Source organism: Copidosoma floridanum, unplaced genomic scaffold (genome assembly GCF_036245765.1).
Source record: "Copidosoma floridanum isolate Cflo_tuat_1 unplaced genomic scaffold, Cflo_Japanese_pri ptg000006l, whole genome shotgun sequence".
NCBI lineage: Eukaryota > Metazoa > Arthropoda > Insecta > Hymenoptera > Encyrtidae > Copidosoma > Copidosoma floridanum.
Genome location: NW_028321883.1, coordinates 17,559,169 through 17,578,526, shown reverse-complemented (window position 1 = coordinate 17,578,526; position 19,358 = coordinate 17,559,169). Strand labels below are relative to the sequence as shown.

At 42.1% G+C, this 19,358-nt stretch overlaps 1 protein-coding gene across 1 annotated transcript in view; it reads right to left on the bottom strand.

The window, feature by feature from the left end:
• Window positions 1–19,358, bottom strand: part of LOC106640487 (uncharacterized) — a 77,584-nt gene that overhangs the window by 29,812 nt on the left and 28,414 nt on the right. The window contains exon 3 of the mRNA XM_089598760.1: window positions 1,342–1,444. Coding sequence (XP_089454886.1) covers window positions 1,342–1,444 — 103 coding nt within the window. The remainder of the gene's footprint in view (window positions 1–1,341; window positions 1,445–19,358) is intronic.

Genomic DNA, 19,358 nt, shown 5'->3' with positions numbered 1-19,358 from the left:
TTCAGAGGTGAAATTACCGGTTCCCCGCGGACACCACCTGTCGAGCGCGAAATCATGAGAGAGAGAGAGAGGGAGAGAGAAAAATTGAAAGTCACGTACCGGGGGCGCGATCATCGGCGTGTCTCATTAAGCCGGCTGACGAGCGGTGAAAGAAACCGTTTTGGCGTTTAGGCCGGACGTGTTATTTTCAACGGATTTACGCGAGAAGCGTTAAATGTTGGTAACGAGAAGGTGGTGAAATAATAGACAACACCGTTATTTTTTCATGTTAACTACCGGGTTGGATGCAGTGAAGAATTATTCAATCTGAAATTCATTAGAGGCTTATTTTGCAAAAAACACGGGAAAAGAAAAATCTTTGGAATCCTAAAAAATAAAAATTAAGAGAGTAATTTCTCCAGGAATCGTATTTATGTTAAGCCAGTCAGACATCGAAGCTCTTTCACTGCACTCTGTACGGGGACTGTACTGCGAGAGCAGGCAACCGGTACCTAATTATTCTTGAAAAACTTGAATAGAAAACTCACGACACTTCACGGATAAAGAAAACCAGGAAGAAGCTCCTCTTCTTTTGCAAGCATGTATAATTACCAATAAAAGTGCACGTGGCTACGTAAGCTTTTTCATACCACCGTGAAAGGGAAGGGCGCGACGAAGACGCGTCATCGTCGTCATCGCGCGACTCTGCGGGCACGAGAGGAAAAAATCAATAGCCATACATTGACACGAGCATACATATATACACATACACAGAGATAGAGAGAGAGAGAAAAAGTGTGTTCGCATGTACTTGGGCTCTTTTGATAATTAAGGAAAAGTTTGCCAGAAAAGCCAGCCTCTGATCCCAAGGTACGCGTGTACGCTTTGGCTCTTCATGATCCTCCTTCGAGCGGAATAATGTGGAGTATCATCGGATCAAAAGACGCAGTGAAGAAAAACCCCGAGCGCCCGATGCGTACGTATAATATATGCCCGGAGATAAAAGGACTCCGCATCGTTGGCTTGAAATTTCTTTTTAAAATGGCTGACGAGACGTGCGTTTATTCAAGTTTATTTCGGGGTGGGGGGCGAGGGAGGGTTAATTCCTTGCGGAGTTTATTCGTAAGATATCGGGATGGCGATGGTTGGAACGAGCTTTTGCACGCTAGCTACTTGCTAATTTTGAGACCTGGCGAGTCATTGCTAACTGTCTTTTTATTATTATTTTTTTTTTTTTCGTCAGAGTGTCGAGAAGTTAATTTCAACGGGAATTAGTCGTGTCGAATCATGCAAGTGGAAACGTTGCGATGAGAGGTGAAATTATTTATCTTACATAATTGAGAGTTTCGATCAGAGACTCACCTATGTCGGCGCTTCTTCTTTTTCTTTTTGTTGTACGACTGTAGGTCCATGGAGCTGTTGGCGTAGTCTTTGACCGAGTCCATGACCGCCGAGCCACCGACTGCTGAAAAATAAGAAACTGAAATCAGAACAGTGTTTATACAAATGATTTTGTACTTTTAACATGATAAATATGGAGTTTACAATTCATGGATTTTTTTTAATCATTATACAATTTCACATGCAAATAATATGTCAATTTTTCGTTACTCAACTCATGAGTTGAAAATTATGACGGTAACGTTAGAAATTTCTTGAGTTAAATTATTGAGAAGAGCAAAATTTTTACTTCTACAGTTAAATGAAATAATTTTTGTTCATTATTTGTCGTAAATCGAAACCGATATCACTTCATGTAGATAATATCAGAATTAAAGAATCAGTAATGTAATTCACATTAAAGTGCATTTATTTAATTGTCAGTTGGCATAATTATAGTTTTGTGGCTCTTCTGTACTTCATTACAGTTTACCTCATCATGAAGTGGAACATAAAATAAGATACATCAGGTTCTAATGAAGTTACGATAGAAAAAAAAAATTTTCTGTAACTACTTCCGATGATGAATAACTTTTCTTTTATAATATCGACAAAAATTTGTTTATAATAATCCAACGAAACAAACGATCAAATCAATCTCTCGGGAAGTAATAAAATCCCATAAAGCACTCAACCATCGCCATACACATCTCAAACACCTAATTAACAAACGCTAAGAAACTCGCAGCCAACATTCCCTTCCAAATAGCAAACTATTTTCGACCAGTTGTTAAAAAACAACCATCAAAACCAAAAATTTAAACAATCAACCAGCTGCTTTTCCCCTGAAAAAAAAAAAAAAAAAAAAAGTTGTTCCCATCGGCCCTCGTTAAACTCGAGGCAAGCGTGTACTCGAGCTCGCATTATACACCCACACGCACCAGGCGTGTAATTGATAATTATCCGCGAGCGTGCGCAGCGGAAAAATAAAGCGAGCACGGGCTGAATATTATATTACTCGTTAGACACACAAGCACAGTCATCGCGCCAATATAGGCAGTTTCCGTGCATTGCGCGCGAGACAAAATTTTAATTATACCGAGAGGAGGCTCAGGCGCCCTCTCCCCCTCCACTTGGAAATTCAGATGGTTCGGAGGGACGGCGCGTATCACAATGGAGCTTTGATTGGTTGAGGAGGCGATGGTTCGATCGTATTGAGTTATCCAATGCGATGTACCTGCGAATCTGGGGAACGGATTGCATATACGGATGTTGGTTCAATGGCACCATGGCAATTCCAAATTCAATTCAGTCACGACAAAACAATTTTTAATTAAGTTCACGTAAGCTCGTTAAAAGTCCACACAGACACATTCATCGCAATGTTTTGTAAAGTGAGAAAAAAGAAATTTAAAACTCAAATAATTCCACCTCCACGTGTGAAAAAAAAAAAAGTACACATCCGATGCGAAGAGGAGAGGGAGTCCCGCTTGGCGGACTAATCATCGCGGGGGCGTGAAATTTTAATTACTGCACTACCAATTTCCCTCCGCCAAACGGAACAAACTAATTTTCCGAACCGCACGCTCGGCGGCGCGCACCTGTGCATGGCACAAACAGCGGGTCGAGGGGGAAAAAAAAACAGACCGGAATCCCACGATTAATTATAACATAATCCGTCACGGGGACGGCAGTTGAATGCGATTTTAAATTAGACAAGCAAATCCACTGCCATGTACGTGGTCCGCTTTTGAACTTTCCCATTGTCGCGTGTACTCGCGAGTTGTACATACGTTTCACGACCCTTTCGTGTAGAGGCGATGAACGCTTGAGAGAAATAAAAAAGAGGAGTACGCAGGCGCGTGCGCACGGGCTGATTAACTATTAATTGAGGGAGCCCCCAATTATGGGCCCCTGGACTAATTGGACTCGGTAGACTGGGCGCCGTTACTGCGCTCTCGAAGGTGCAGCTTCATTTCCTTCGTTCCGTGCTTTTGCTCGCATGGGTGATGTTAGGTGCGTTTGACGCGCGAGGGTTTATTCCCCGAGCTTACTTTATTTTACATTCACTGCATCAGCTCGAGCTTATTACATCGTTTGACGGGCGAGACCTTTAGGTGGCACTTTCCAATGGGGAACTTTTTAACTCCCCTATCAAATTTTGGATTCCCACGGGTATTTTGTTCGAACTTTGAAAAAGCTTTGGGTGTCAACAAATAGTTGACCAGGATTCAACGCACACTAAACTCTAAAGTGAATAATACCACTCTGAATCTTTTGTTTCCCATTGATGTCTATCAACGGGAGTTGAATATTCTATGGTGTTGTCTATTACCAGTCCATAGAAGATGTACTCATATTGTTGCGTGCTTTTTCACTTTGTTTTTATTTTCATTAAATCTAAATTTTCCATACTTATGCGTCTGTATTTTCACAACATTCCTTGGAAATTTAAGTGTATATGTCATAGAAACACTTCTTAAACGCAGAATCATGATTCCTAAACAAACCAACATGTTCCTTGACTGGTTACTTCACATTAAAATCGTGTCTAGCCCCATAAAACTCTCCACGTCCAGTAACTAACAGCCCAGTCACGAATCAATTCACACACACCTTTTCATCGTCAGTTTCACCAGAATGACTGGCCACTGTCGCTTAATTTTCACTTCACTCTTCTTTTTCATATTTATCTTACAGAAGAGTGGGAGAAATAATAAAAATTCCTCCCCGACTAGACTTTGGGCGCGTATACATATATACACGTGAATAGCGTCGGCGTCCGTATGGCGCCGGCCGGACAGTCGACTCCCGCGTGCAAGCCAGAGGTTGTTTTTAAAGCGACCCTTCTCAAGAACCACGAGCTATCCTCCCTCCCTCCCACAGCTTTCTTACGCACGTATACCCAAAGTGACGTTTTTATCCGCTCCCTCTGCATACATACACACACACACATCCATATCGCTTCCCTCCCCATGTCTTTCTCTCTCTCTCTCTCTCCACTCGTTTTTTTGTGTGTACTAGTTCGAGAGTCTCACTCGTTTCTTCTCCACGCGCTCGTTCTTTTTCCCTTCTTTTTCTCCTATTTCGTGCGCCAGCCGTGGTCCCACCGCAGCTCGCGATCAATTTCTCCGGCTGCCCTTTTGCACGCTCGCTCTTCCCTTGCCTGAGCTATACGCTGCCATGTACACCATATTCTTCGCTTTATGAAATTCGGGCTCGGGGGTTCGGTTTGTTTTGTGGTTTCACTGACAAATGTAATTCTAGACCCTCACCGCGCTCTCCGGAGTGGTTTAACATCCACTTGGTTTTTGGATTTTTTTTCTTCATTTTTCTACTCATGATGTTTTGGGACGCGTTGAATATTTTCTTTCCGTGGAGCTTTAGTAAAACGTGGTGGTGATAGTGGTGTACAGGTAACCAATACTAAAATCATTGGGGTACCAAATAGGGTTGTCAAAGACGCTCAACACAATTGGACAATGAGCTCTTTCGAGTAATATCATCCGATACCAAGGTTTTAAGCCACATTCATTCAGTGAAAAAAGTAAAGCATAAAAGCGAAGAGTGTAAGGTAAATTTTATATAAAGTTATCTGAGAAAAACTTTGAACAGCAAATCGCAAGGTTTTCCAATCCATAGCACTACATAAAAATAGATCAATTCCAGGAAAAAGCCAGGGAAGAGAAGACGGAAGAGTAAAAAAACAAAAATTTCATTGCCGGTACTTTCAGTAAAGCAGGAAAGTGTAATAGCTGCCCGTGTATACACGACGTAGTTGCTAGTCCCACTTTTTGCTCGCGTTTTAGTGTACGTGGGTGAGAATTTTCTACTTCCTTCCAATCAGTTTGAGTGTGCGCCAGTGAGCGTCGTATGTATGTCTCTCGTGAGCGCATGGTAAAGAGAAGGAGAGATGAGAGTGATCCGAGTGCTCAAGTATGTGCTGTGTGGTTCAAATGAGAAAAGAGAATCAAGTAGCTAAAAAGGGTTCACAGGTTGAGTTTAATCCGTCGTGGTACGTCGAGGGAATGGTAGCAGGCTTCGTTCGATAACTTGTGACAATGATGGGAAGAAATCGTAAGAAGATGTATTTTGTTCTTATTTGTCATACAGATGATGAATTTGAATCAGGGATTTAATGTGAGTATCTTGATGACAGTTTTGTATTTTTGGACTAGTAAATTCTTGCTTGTATCTAAACTTGTCTGGAAATTACCCAACTTAATTTGACCAGAAATTGACATTTCGTCTACAATTCGTCCACTGATCTGTTTGGATTAAACTATACTCATTTCGCAATATGTGATTGTAATTTACAGACCAAGCATCTCCAGCCAATAATTTTTTTTTTTTTTTTTTTTAAGTTGGATATAGAAAGGATCGTATACTTATCTTCAGCCGAACAGAAAAAAGAAACAGCTCACATGATCTATTTACCATTTTCTGTTGAGTCCGCAATACTTAATTAATGATTATTGGATTAAAATCTCTTTTGGTCTCTCGATTTATATTTCTACATTCTTCCAAGTCTAAAAATTAACGAGTCTTATCAGAACCCAACCAAAATCGCAATAAACCCAACTTACAAAAATCCACAAGAGCTAATACAGTATCTCGCAGGTAAAGAGAAAAACATCGCTAGACAGGCGAGGGAAGACCTACAAAAAAGCTCATCCGAGCGAAGAGTCGAATGATGTGAAAAATTCAAGAGACAAGCTTCAATCCGCACGCTCACGATCATAATGACCCCGCTAAGCAGCTCACGAGAAAGACGAAGATGAAGAAGAAAAAGGCCAGGTCCTGCAGCATCTTTTCCACAATCATGCACTGACCGAGTACCCAAAACGCACACCCCTGGTGCATAAATCAGCACTCGCAGAAAACAGTGGCGAAAGGGTGATGGTGGAGTGATGTAGAGACAGAGGGAGAAAGAGATATAGAGGAAAGGAATTACACACACACACACACACATAGGGTGTGGTGGTTGTAGCTCGACTGCACGTAAACGCTTTATCACGGCTGTTTCCAGCGCACACAACCAAAGACTAAAGAGGGGGGGGGGTAACACACTAGCCAGGAAGAAGGGGCGATAAAAAGGGTAAAGGAGGGGGGGCTGGGTTGCCCCGGGCAACCTGCAATAAAGGAGTCCTGAGATGGCCAATGGCAGATCCCAAAGTAACTCCCCCTCGCGGCGTCGCGCTCCCTTCTCCGCTCGTTGCTGCGCCTTTGCCTCTCCTCTTCCGCCCATACATGCATGGGCTATTTACTGCATGTTGTGCTGCATGGATGTGCCTTGCTGGTTCTCCGTTGTAGCTTTTGTTTTGCCGGGTGGCAAAGTCGAGAAAGCCAGATAGACACGAAGAGAGAGCTTTACTTTAGTAGCTGTTAAAGTCTTAAACTTCTCCCACTCGTCTCTATACTGATGCGGTGGTGTACTCTACATCCGTACCACGCGCCCACATGTGAAGTGCAGTCACAAATACGCGGATGGAAATGTCATCGTAATACAACTGCATTCTTTTCTTCCATCTGGATAAAGTACGGACAATCAGAGCAATATAACTTTGTGACACTCTTTAATCCTGTACAAAGCGTGTAAAGATCCCAGAGACGACGCTTTGTTCGTCAGGAATTTGATGAGTAATAAAAGGTGTTGATTGATGATATGATTGTGATTGTGAGAATTTATAACTGATGATGAATTTTGTATAGTTTACGTGTATCTGCACCCCCACGAAAGTCCACCTAGTAATGTGAAGGATTTGAATTGGATGTCAAGCCTTCATAAGATTACATCTTTAGACTATTGAATCTATAAAAATAATCCTGGGTATCGTGTACTCAATTAGCTTGCCTTAAAAATTATACGGTAAAATTATGCTAAAACTTTTTTAACAGCTAAATATTAAGTGCGTTTTTGGCTTACCCAATTGTTTGATAATTTTTTTAAACATAATTACACGTACATGTTGGGAATGGGAATGGATTGTGTTTTGAATAGTTAATTCCAGGGAAAATTCTCATCACACTTGGTATTTGTATGATATTGAAAACTGTATTATAAATTCCAAACATATTTTAACGAGGATCCCGAAGTCAACATTAAAATAAAAATCCAAACCACTTCAAAATTCTTAAAAATATGTTTCAAGTTTACTTTTTACGTATGTAAGAAAATGGACGTACGAGTGTGCTTCGGTTTAAATTAAATACGAAGCTTACGCGAGTGAGCACGAAAAAAGCTGTACATAATCTTTTACACTCAAAGTTTTCGCAATGAATACGACGCAAGAGCTATTAATTAAAATGACATGCCTCCTTCCAACCTCTCTCTCTTCTACTCTTGACTTACTGGATTTCTAAGACTGAATTCGTACATGTGTGTGTACGAGCAAGACCGAGATAGCCTTCCTTTTCATTACGGGACTTTAAATGACTTAATAACGGTATCTCAAGAGATTTGTTTATCCTAATTCCAATAATTACATCGACCATCCATCGGGCCGAACGAGGTTTCAAAACGTGCGTAATTTATTCGAAAGGAGTGGAGACCTAGTGAGATCTCAATTTTGATAAACAGAAAAAAAAGAATTAAAAACATTATTTTGTTTTTATTAAAAAATGTTACATGCATTGAATGAGAGTGGGCAGTTTTTTCGTAGGATAATTTATTTTTCATTTTATTTTTTTTTCATAAATTAGATAAAAGCTGTACAAACAACTGTAAAAATACATTTCATCTGTGATACAATTGTGTAGATCGTGGGCTCAGTCACTTTAGATACGGATGGTGAAAGTATGTCCCAAAGAGTTTGAAACCTGTAGGTGAAAAGCTCCATCTGTGACTGAAGCTGCGTCATGCATACATCGTGCACATTAATATACTTAAATGTCATTGGCAATGAAAAGCAGATAAATTGAGGAAATCCATTCTTTTTTTACTACTGTTCAACAAACAACAGACTGTGTCAAAATTTATTTAATCACCCAACTCCTCACTCTCCATGCCTTTGAATACATTAACCCTACAAAAATGAAAAAAAATTATGTGGTTACGCTTAAAACTACCCTCTGACTGTTTGGTTCAAAATTTGAATTTCGCACGTTTTCCCTGACCACCGCTTTCCCCAGTCGTGCAAAGTTACGTACGACGGTGGGCCTAAAGTGTCTCTGTACCTCGCACCCGTATACACACCCACTTGCGATATCACGGTGTCAAGGAATGGTGGGTGGCGAATTTACGGGGCGCAAATGGAATCGCACACGCGCATGTGTACTGACATCTCACCCCTGCAGTCGAAGGGGTGTTTTACGTGCACGGACGCCTGTGTTTGTGTGCACAAAGTCACGTTGCTGGCATACATGTAAGAAACGATCGTCGTCTACGTGTCGTTCTCGTGGGACTGTACGAGAGGGAGAAGAAAGTCAGGAAGTAAATGATAGGGAGACGAGAGAAATGACGACGTAATATTGAGGTGCGAGGGAGTTGGATGAAAAAAGTGTGGTGCCAACGATGGGTGTCTGTAAGTGTGCGGGTTTGGGGGATTTTCTCCTGCGACGAGAGAAGGCAATAATTAGATTCAACTGCTGATGATATAACTCGAGTTTCAAGCTGTACCTTTGTCACTGCGCGCCTGTGGTTTATTTTTGTGTATTTTTTTCTTTTCTGGTTTGTTTCTGCCTCTCAATTATTTATTTTTATGTTTTCAATTTGATAATTGATCAGTAAAGTGGAGAAATGTAATCGTACGCACGAATGAAACGTTGATGTATTTAACGTCGTTAATTGATTACTGTCTTGCAGAATTGGTGGAAAAATCAGATTCAATTACTTAATGTTTATTGATTGCTCCAGTTTGTAATAAATTTACTCGGAGGATTATAAAATAATGATGATAGTCATTACAATTGTTCCAAATGTTTCATGGGTTCACAATATTTTTTCGATTACGAAAATGTCCACACATATACATATTATTATTAAGCAATAGTTTGATTAGTGCATTGAGAAGTGTAACTTGTATAATCAGAGTCTTGGAACAGGGAGTTACAAATTTTCTGATTTTTCGTACCATTAGAAAAATATAGCTTCCATATTTTACGAATACACGCGAAAGAGGATATTCAAAAAATAAAGCCTAACAAACAATAATTAAAAAGAATAATTGTCGTGAAAACCAAACGATACAATCACAACGAGAAAAACGTATCTAAAATGCCTCGCAGCTAAGCTACGTACACGTACACCCATCAAAACGACGTTGAGGGGCGCACGACAAGAAGAGGGGGAGGAACGGGGGAGAAAGGTTCTCGCGCGGTTGCGTAGCACTCCCGTGGGACGCGTCTTGCGCCGCTGCCGTTGCCACTTGTCCGTATTAAGTCCGGGTACTAATCTCGAAATTTAATTTGGAAATCTCTTTCAGGCCTCGTTCTCTCTCCTCCTGCTCGTCCTTCGCCCGCTTACTCCCCTTCCTGCGCGTATACCTTCTATAACCCTGTGTATACGAACAACCTTATGTACAAAGTACTCCTGAATATATACGTGTATACATTTCCACGTGGACTCTGCCGAGACATTTTAAACTGGAAATTACGGCTTTGTGGCGGGTAATTGGAAATTCGCTTTTCGACGACTCTTTCTTCTCTCACTCGTTTGTTCTAACACTTTTATTTCTTTTTTCTCCTTTTCCATTTGGCCACTCTCTTTTCTCCATTGTGACCGTCGATCACCATCTCCGCTTGGCTGTGCAAGCACTCACCCGTTTAGATCACAGAATATTTGTTCATTGAAAGCTTGGGTACATTTGCATACGGCAAAATTGTTTATAAATTGAAAATTGCAGTTACACCCATAATAGTTAATCGTCGTTAATCCCAAACTAATATGAAAAATTTTGTCAATCGCGTCATGTAGTCTAATAAAAATTATGGCCGTTTCGTCATTTTTTTTGTTATCTAACTGATTCGACCATGTCACGTTAAAGTAAACCCATTACCTACGGGTTGTTATACTCGAGCTCAATTATAGTTTTTTCAGATTTAATTATGGAACAGTATGTTAAAAATTACTGCTTTAAATAGAATTTGGAAAAAAAAGAACTATAAAACAGCCACATTATCGCAAACAACAACTGCTGACAAACTATTTCAGTAGTTATTTTTTTCCTCATTATCGTATGATTCTTATTAAATACACAATGGGATAATGTATTGCTGTATGTATTAAAGAAAATGTAAATGACGCACGAATGGCACTAGTATGCCTAACGCTTTTAATCACTTAATTGCGGCATACTTTTTTTTTTTTAACAAAAAACAACAATGTTATACAACTAATAAATCCAATAGTTTCATTCTATTATAATTCTGTTCTAAAACGCCTAAATTTTGAGCCTGTGAAAAAGAAATATAAAAACAGTGTGTCGTAAAGCAAATTACGCTTTGAATTAATCTTTAGCGTTTTAAAAAGAACCTTTGGTATTTTTCCTTGTTTTTCAACTTCTAAACAACTGCTAAATAATATGCCGGAAACTATTAGTCTCTCTAATCTCTGCCATAAATTGGTGTAAAGAAGAATGTAAGACGCTTCATAAGTTCAGAATATAATATACATACACATATTCCCTTGCTTAAATGCCAGTAACCTTGGCTCTTTATCAGATAGATGGCGCTTATGGTACAGCTAAACGAAACGCAGCGCAAGAGTGAAAAAAAACAAGAAGGGGCGAGCGCCCGAGGCTGTTGTTTGCGATCAATATCTACTTAGCATGTATATATAAGCCGATTGGGTGTGAGCTTTTTTTTTTTCAATAAACAACTTTTTCGTGATTTCGCTCAATAGTTATACTTATCTATTTGATGTTAATTAAAGTATGAATTGGACAACAATGAGATAAGAAAAATTAATTAAATGTCCAAAATTCAAGTACAAGTATGCTCTGTTTATCGTGTATGGATTCAAAAAAGCACGTGAAATTAGAACAGTTAAGAGAAACAGGTATCATTATCCTATCTTGCCTACGATTTTTCGGCATTCCTAAGCGTGTCTCCTTATTAATAAATACTAACACAGCCACTTAAAAGAACCGAAGTAAAATGTATGAATAATGTGCTAGCCTGAAAAAAAAAAAAAAAAAAAAAAAAAAAAAAAAAAAAAAAAAACCATATGAAAATTGAAAAACGAATTAAAAAATCAGCTCATTGAACAAGTAGACAAGTAAGCAAGCAAGCGATTCTCTCTCCCCAAACAGAAGGGGCCAGCGACCGGGGTGTCGAGTCGATCGAATCGAGCAAATTAATTCGAGGCCATAAACATGGGAGCTAACGTATTAGCAGCTCTCCGTGTAGATCCACGTACACGCACACACTCCCCCGAGAGCCGCTTTCTCTGGTCCATTACAAGTGTTTTGCGCGTTACGAGTTGGTCATGTAGTGCGTGGGGAAAAGAACCAGCCGTACTCCCTAATCCACTCCTTCCCCTGCCATGTCTCGCGGGACTACTCGCACGCTCGCATGATACGCTTCGTTCTTTGCTGTATGGGTGCTGCTACAAGTGTACTGCAAGTATTACTCCGTAGGGATCGAGGAGCGATCGACTTTCTTCCTTTTTTTTCTACCGACGTTCTGATGAGCACGTGTGTAGGTGGTACGCTTCGTGTATGCATAGGAGGTGCGAGTGAAGAGGTATCAAGTTGTGTTTTAACGGAGAGTGCTGGCTTGGGGAGCTTGAGCGGAGGTAAATATATGCACAGACGGGGTGTGAAGTTTGTGTTTGATGGTATTGACGATGATAATGATGTTGGGAGTGATTGATGGCTGAATGTTGGTTTGTGCGGGTATTGGGGTACCATGTTTGATGGAGAGTGAATTTTTTTTTTTTTTTTTGTTACATCTACGTATGAGTGAGAAGTAGTAGCTTTTATAAGATCTCGTTAGAGAATGTCGCTACAATTTCTTTTACGTAAGGAGTGACGAGCATTAAAAGTAGAACAACCCCATTAGCTTAAATCAAACACAACGGGATCGGCAAAATATGTGCTTAAGCTAATCACAAAATACTAGCATGCAAACTGAAATACTAATGCTTTGTAATCGTACATTGATTTTATGCGAAATACTTTTTGTTCGATGTAGAGTTGATTAAGCATTTAATAATATGTCGATTTAGATATTATTCACGCGATGGATCGAAAATATCTATGAATCCCGTGACGTGACTGGACTTATCGTGTAATAAAAAGAAGATAAGACAGAAAAAGGTCACGAGAACAAGGATTGGAAAGAGGGTGAGGTGCCAAGGAGGTCATCGCAGTTTCACCGTCCTTGGCCGTTCTAGTGGGCAAAGGAACTTGAAGGAAACGCATTGTGCATAGTGTGTCACGTGTATGTTACAGTTAAAACAATCGACGAAGGGGTACATAGAAGCAGGGTAAGGTGGTCCAGAGGCTAGCTGACGTGAAGAAAAAGGAGAAGGGTAAGGCATCAGCAAAAAGGTGAGAAGAAATAAGAAAAAGATGGAAGGGGAGACGTCCCGTGGGGGCGACTAACGCCTTATAGCCCTCCTCTGTTAGTGCTGACTGGCAGCTGAATGGCTGACGGACATCATAATATTCGCACTCTCTAGGTACCTACACCTTCTCGGTCTCGATTCTCGGTATTTTCGGACAATGCTCCATGCGTGTGTTTTTGTCGTACAGAGTCGAGCTGAAGGTGTGAAATTTAAAATGAGAGCAAGAACTACACGTGCGTTCGTTTGTTTGCTCTAGGGGCCCTATTTTTTGGCAAGAAAGGATGATGAGGAGGCTTTTGTGCTCCTCGGCCGAGGTGTTTGCGCAATTTTGGAAGAGGTTTGCTCCGTGCCTGGTGATCCTTGTGGAGAAGGGAAGGTTAAGTATTGTCGCGTGTGAATGTATATCAGTTACTAGCGCGGATATATTATTGTGCGTTTTTGGGATCGTGTGGTGTTGCTTTTCGAAGAACGTTAATTGGGGGCTGGAATGGTGCTTGGATTCTTTTTTTTTGTTCACGTTTCGGTGAAATCGTAATCTTTTTCACGCAGTGTTACATTAGTAGATGCTATTAACGACACTCATGGTCTTGCAAACTGAATTAAGGTGGTCCCTGAACTGTAGGTATGCGGTAAGAAATGTGAGCTCTCAAATGAAATTACATTGTGTCTGTCTGGTTGATATAAATATAATTGAAACAAAAAGAAACAACACTGTGGAATTCTTCGTGATCGTTCAACCGATCAGACAGTAATTGAGATACACGGTGATTTGTACACACTTTTTTGTACGACACAAATCTTTGAAAATACGCAAGTTCCAAGGAGAAATATTTTAATATCTACATGTAGATAATAACGGAAGATAATACCCATCACCACGATGAAGAACCTCGGATAATCTCAAATATTTCCGCCATTAACCCTTGCGAAAAAAATATCTCCAGTATTACACATACGTCACGTACACATTCTTCCAAGCTATTCCCCTTCCAAAAAACGAAAACTAATTTGCTCGCACAGAAGAGAAAAAAAGAAGAAGGGGCTGTTGCATCGACACCCATCCCAATAATTTCACTTCTTTCACCCACCACACGTACATTCACATGCGCAGAAACATACTCTCACACATCGCGCATAAAGAGTGCAATTGCGCTGCGAAATCCAATTAACCAGTCTGCCAGCCGATTTTATTTTAATAAAAAGAATCGGAAAAAAACCTTAAGCTGGTGCTTCTCTCTCTCTCTCTTTTTATCCTCGTGTGTATGTGTCCCAAATAATGACGCGCGCAGCCGGTCGCTTCCCCGTACGAGTGCTGACACACACACACACACACAATATACGCGTTTGGTGTACTCCCACTCTTGCGTACAAAATTCCACACACAGCCACGCGCTCTCTCAAAGAGCCGAGGGTGCAAAACTCGCGTGCGTGGGCTTTCGGTACCAAGGAGCGTTTAGGGACCCCCGCGAAAGGGTTTCCCCGGATCGAGGGAGCTTTTGCGCGCGCCCTTCCCTCCACAGGTATATATATATCTAAACGCGTGCGAGATGACATTCTAGAGTTATGTGTACGCTCGCGAACTTGGCTCTCTTAGGAAAGTACCGCGGCCGGAAAACACGCGTGATTATCGCGCGCACGAGCCCCATTCAGTTTGTAGGGTGGGTGTTAGAGGAACGAGTGTTGGTGTACGTTTTCCGGGTGCGATATGTATTTAAGCCCACGCGTGTGTTTTTAAAGCCGTAGGTGCAAGAGAGGGTTGGTGCATACATGTATAAGTTTAAATTCAGGAACTGTTTTCACAAGAGAGATATATTAATTTTTTTACAGTTTTTGTATGTTTTTTCGGTATCCTGTGCAAGCTCTACACGAAAATGTGAGAAAGTAAAAAAAACACACGTATGTGTTCATTAAAAAAAAAAAAAAAAAAAGCTCGTCCAACGATAACCATTCCAAATACACCTATACATCACTCTTAGCTTTAAAACCGTAGGCAGAAGCGGGAACAGTTAACGGGCGCACATACCTCTATTTGCCACACACATCAGTACTTATAGCAGCGGGCACACAATATGTACACATGCGAGAATCCACGCGAAACCAGACAAGGGAAGGGAAGGACAGTTCGTTTCCGGATCGTGCAGTGCACAACCACCGCCACAACCAGCAGCAGTAGCACTGGGCAGGCAGTATTGTACACGGCAAGGGTGCGCGCAAGCCCGGGCATATAAGTCAGGAATTCCGGGCACGCGGTATATTGCACCGGTGCTCTCCCCCAAGCCCAGTTTTACCCGGGTTATAAGCTACAGTCTGAGTGCGCGAGGACTTCTCTCCCACTTTCGGGTTTCCACGCGGGGGTGGGGGCGCGCGGCATGCACAGCCATTTACTTCATTATGTCATTAAGCTTAATGGCTCTCGGGCGCCGGCGGCCCTAACGCGGGGCTACAGCCACTCTTCCCAGCCGGTTCGTTCCCATTACCTCCGCTCTCTCCCTCCCTTTCGCCGCAGCCAGCCCGTTTCTTAACTCTTCTCTCGCTCGCTACCAACCTACCTATACGTCCTAGCTGATGGGGAAGGGTGGTGGTGTTCTCTCGGTTATCTCTCGTTTCTGGGCGCTGTTGTCCTTTTTGTCACTGCTGTACAATACACCATTTCGCTCCCTGGTTGTCTCGCTCGACCTTACCTAGGAACCATCTGGTACTCCTTTCTTTTCCGGAACAGATTTCTTACTCTCTCACCTGTACGTTTTCACCCAATCACGCCACTACTCATCACGGCTTGTCCACCTTACAAACTTGATACCATTCATTGCGAGTCATCACGTATCTCCGTTTGAAAGATACCCACTATACAGGGGGGGGGGGGGCTGAAAGGATGGTCGCTGGATTAACTCGATGAGGAAGGGGCTCTCTTGATTATGCAGTCGTTTTACCACCCTATCGATAGCTGCTCAAAGGCTGAGTTGAAAATTCCAATTCCAAAACGTTATGTATCGTACCCTTCTAATTAAACTGACATAGACGTGCTTAGCGCGTATCCATTTCACAATCGAGGGTGTATGCGTATGTGGGATACTTTATTATTCATGGTCATGATGCTAAATCATCGCACAATAATTTCTATTGCCCACAATGGCCCGGTTTGAGAGAGAACCGTGAGGATTTTCACCTTTGAGGCTGTCAGATGGAATTAGGCCAGCCGAAAGAGATTATCCAAGAGGCGCGCGAGCTCCGACAGTCTACGGCCATCGACTCCAGCCCACTGTCTTCGGCTATACCCGAACGAGCTATTGTTATTCTATTCCCAGCGAAGCGTATGGGCGGAGATTTTCCCCGTGTAGAGCAAAAGACGAGCTGTCTGGGTGCTTCGCTGGTTTATAAAACTCTCATTGCTTCGTCACTTGCATTGTCGCTCGGACCGAAAGGGTTTTTACCTCCTTTATGAAGAAGAAAACAACTGGGGCAGTTTCGATGGGCTTGTCCGTAATCCCGGACCGATTATCCATTGAACGTGACTGGACGTTAAGTGGCCTTGGGTCGTTTATTGTCCGAACCGCTTGGCAACAGGACATTGTCGGGCGCGTGTCGGATTTTCAAGGGTTTATTTTGCTTAGGTGTGAAAGGTGGACAATGGATGGACTCGAGGAAGAGGAATTCGGCCTTTGTGGCGCGGACGTGGAAGAAAGGCTTGGTCCGTTGTAATCTCTATTAAAAGGTTAACATCTGAAAGCATTGTTGGTCATTTGGTGCGCCTGCCAAGGTGCGAATCGGTGTTTACACGAGGTACAACAATATTGGGCCTCTCCGTGCCCATATTCCACGCGATTATGAGACACCACAGTGGAAAACTCGGCCGTCAATCATCCCTAAATTAACGCGTTCGTGGAACCTTCTCTTGCAATAAGTAACCACTCGTGGTCTATATTTAAAAACGTGGGTTTGTTGTCTTTTCCCCTCGAGCCTTCATCGACTCTCGTTGCTCTCGGATGATGTGAGTTTCCGGACGCCAGCATCAGCGTCAGATATTCCTCCTCTCGGGCGCCACGCCGGGGCTGCAGCGGCTCGTGTAACGCTTCGGGAGAAAGGTGTTGAGCAGCCCAAATGTTTGCGGAGTAACCCAACACTCGTGCGTTGCCGTGCGTGGCGCCAGTCTGTTTGGGTCTGGCCGTTGTCAGCAGCCGCGTGTATTGGTGATGGCTAAGTATAGATTTCCTATGAACCCAATGCGTTGGACCAGGCTGCGTTGCAAATTGCACGATTGTGGAGATCGATTTGTCCGAGATTCAAGGAAATTGGAGCCAATGACGGGGGTGGAAGTGCGATGTGGTTTTCTCTCGAAATTGGCTGGTGATGATGTGGAGACTAATGTTGATTGACCGTAGTATTTGGTTTGTCACAAGATATACATGTGTACGTTGACCACTTTGGAACTAATTTTACACTAGTAGCGAATCAATTAGTCCAGCATTTAGTTTACGTTGAATAGGCAACATCTTTCCAAGGTATAACAGTACCTGTCTTTTTTCTCGGTTGAGAAAATTATGCTGCTCGTACACACAAAGATGTAGTTTCTGCTTTAATGCTATTACTATTTATCACATCTCACAGGCATTATCTTAATAATATGAACTCTGAAAAAACAACTAAAAGTATCATAACCATGAACTTTAACGCCATCACGATCAGCTCACCCATCTCTACTGAAATCTGTGAAAAAAAAAAAAAAAAAAAAAAAAAAACGTCCAATAGACGTACATCCGTACGAAGGTACATCCATCCTTATTCCTACGATTACCCTCTCACACAGCTGACGCTCAAAAAACGACGAAGAAAAGAGAGTACGTTCTCCCCTCTCTTCTTCCACCGACAATAAGCCCCGCTTTTTTCCCGCGTGCTTCTCGCTCGTTCGCTTGCCTACTCGCGCGCGTGTGTGCACTATCTCCTGTACCTCCTTCCTTACCCCTCCACTGCTGTACGTGTATTTTTTTCCGCATCTCACAAGAGCCTACTGAATAGTTGTGTACTTACTCCACAGAAATTTTTTTCGACCATTTGCTCTTTTCGACACCTCGGAGCCCCCCATTGGCGCGCTCCGTGTGCCATTGTGAGGCACTGTATACAGAATCCTCCTCCCTACGTGGAAAATTGCGCGCTCACGCCTGTCTTTGGGGACGGGAAAGGTGTGAAGATCATCTCAAAGGGAACTGACAATACACGCACACGACCCACCCAGTCCCGCACAATGGATCCCTAGATCCATACGATGATGCGTATCCTCCTGCACGATCTTTCTCGCATATTTATAGTCCCCCGTCTCACTCTCGATGAATCCTCCCACCTCTTCTTCGCGACGCTTCTCTTCCACACCCCCCAGTGCACATGGGGGATTTTTTTTTCTTCCAGTTCGAGTTCCATTGTCTTGGATTTTTGGTTTTCTTTACGCCTGCATGCCGACTGTGCTTAATTAATGGGGCGATGCCTAATTGCCTCCTCCTCCACCAAGATTCATTTTCCACGCTGTATTATGTGTAAGGATTTAATTAGTTGTTTTCCATTCGTACGCGTTTCGCGAAGCTTGGCATTATTCGTTGGATGCAAGCTCGCTTTTCTTATTCGTATCGAAGATAATTTATTTATATTAATAGGGGATACAATCAGAGAAATTCACGTTGAAAGTGGTAAATGTTATATATACAGTGCTACGAAGTTCAACCCTTTTTTTGGTCCACATATTTTAACCCATCAGCATACATCGTACATCAGTAGTTTACAGCTCTTTATCAACGACAGATGTTTATTCGTATTCAATTATGGTGATGGAGAATCTCACATTTTGATGTGTCAACACGATAACGTTACAATCGTGCAGTTTACATCCAGGTATCGGATCCCACATTGGGTGTTGAAAACATCAACTGCCTAACGTATTGCCCAGCCTATCCTCGTCAAAAGAAGGAAAACGCATTAGCCAACAATCACCGTGCACCATCATAGACTCCATCTTCTCTGGTTTCGGGTACTCTTGAAACTCCTGTACAATAGATTACCTCGTCGAGTATCCCTTTTTTACTCGTTTAACTTACGTTCACCATTGCCGTCATAGCACAGGCAGAGAACTGAGTACCTTGAGTTTTGGACTGGAATGACAAATGAAAGGGTACTGATCTGCGGTTAAGACAAAGTGTGGAAGAAAATATTGACGTCGTGTCAAAATATTTTGTGGTTGTGTTAGGACTCCCACACGTGGATCTGATTGAACGTCCGAGGTTTTTATACGCAGAGTTGTCGTTTCACCTTTACTTTTCATTTGAGAGCTGCGATACATCGTTTTAGCATGATACAAACAATGTTTGAGGGTTTGCGTCATTGCTGGGTAAAAAACTAAAAACCAAAGAATTAAGAATTTACGGACTTTGGAGAAAGAAAGGCGCTTCGTGCAACTTTTGCATTTAAACATCGGTAAGTGCAGGATCGATTAGAAAATTCCACTGAA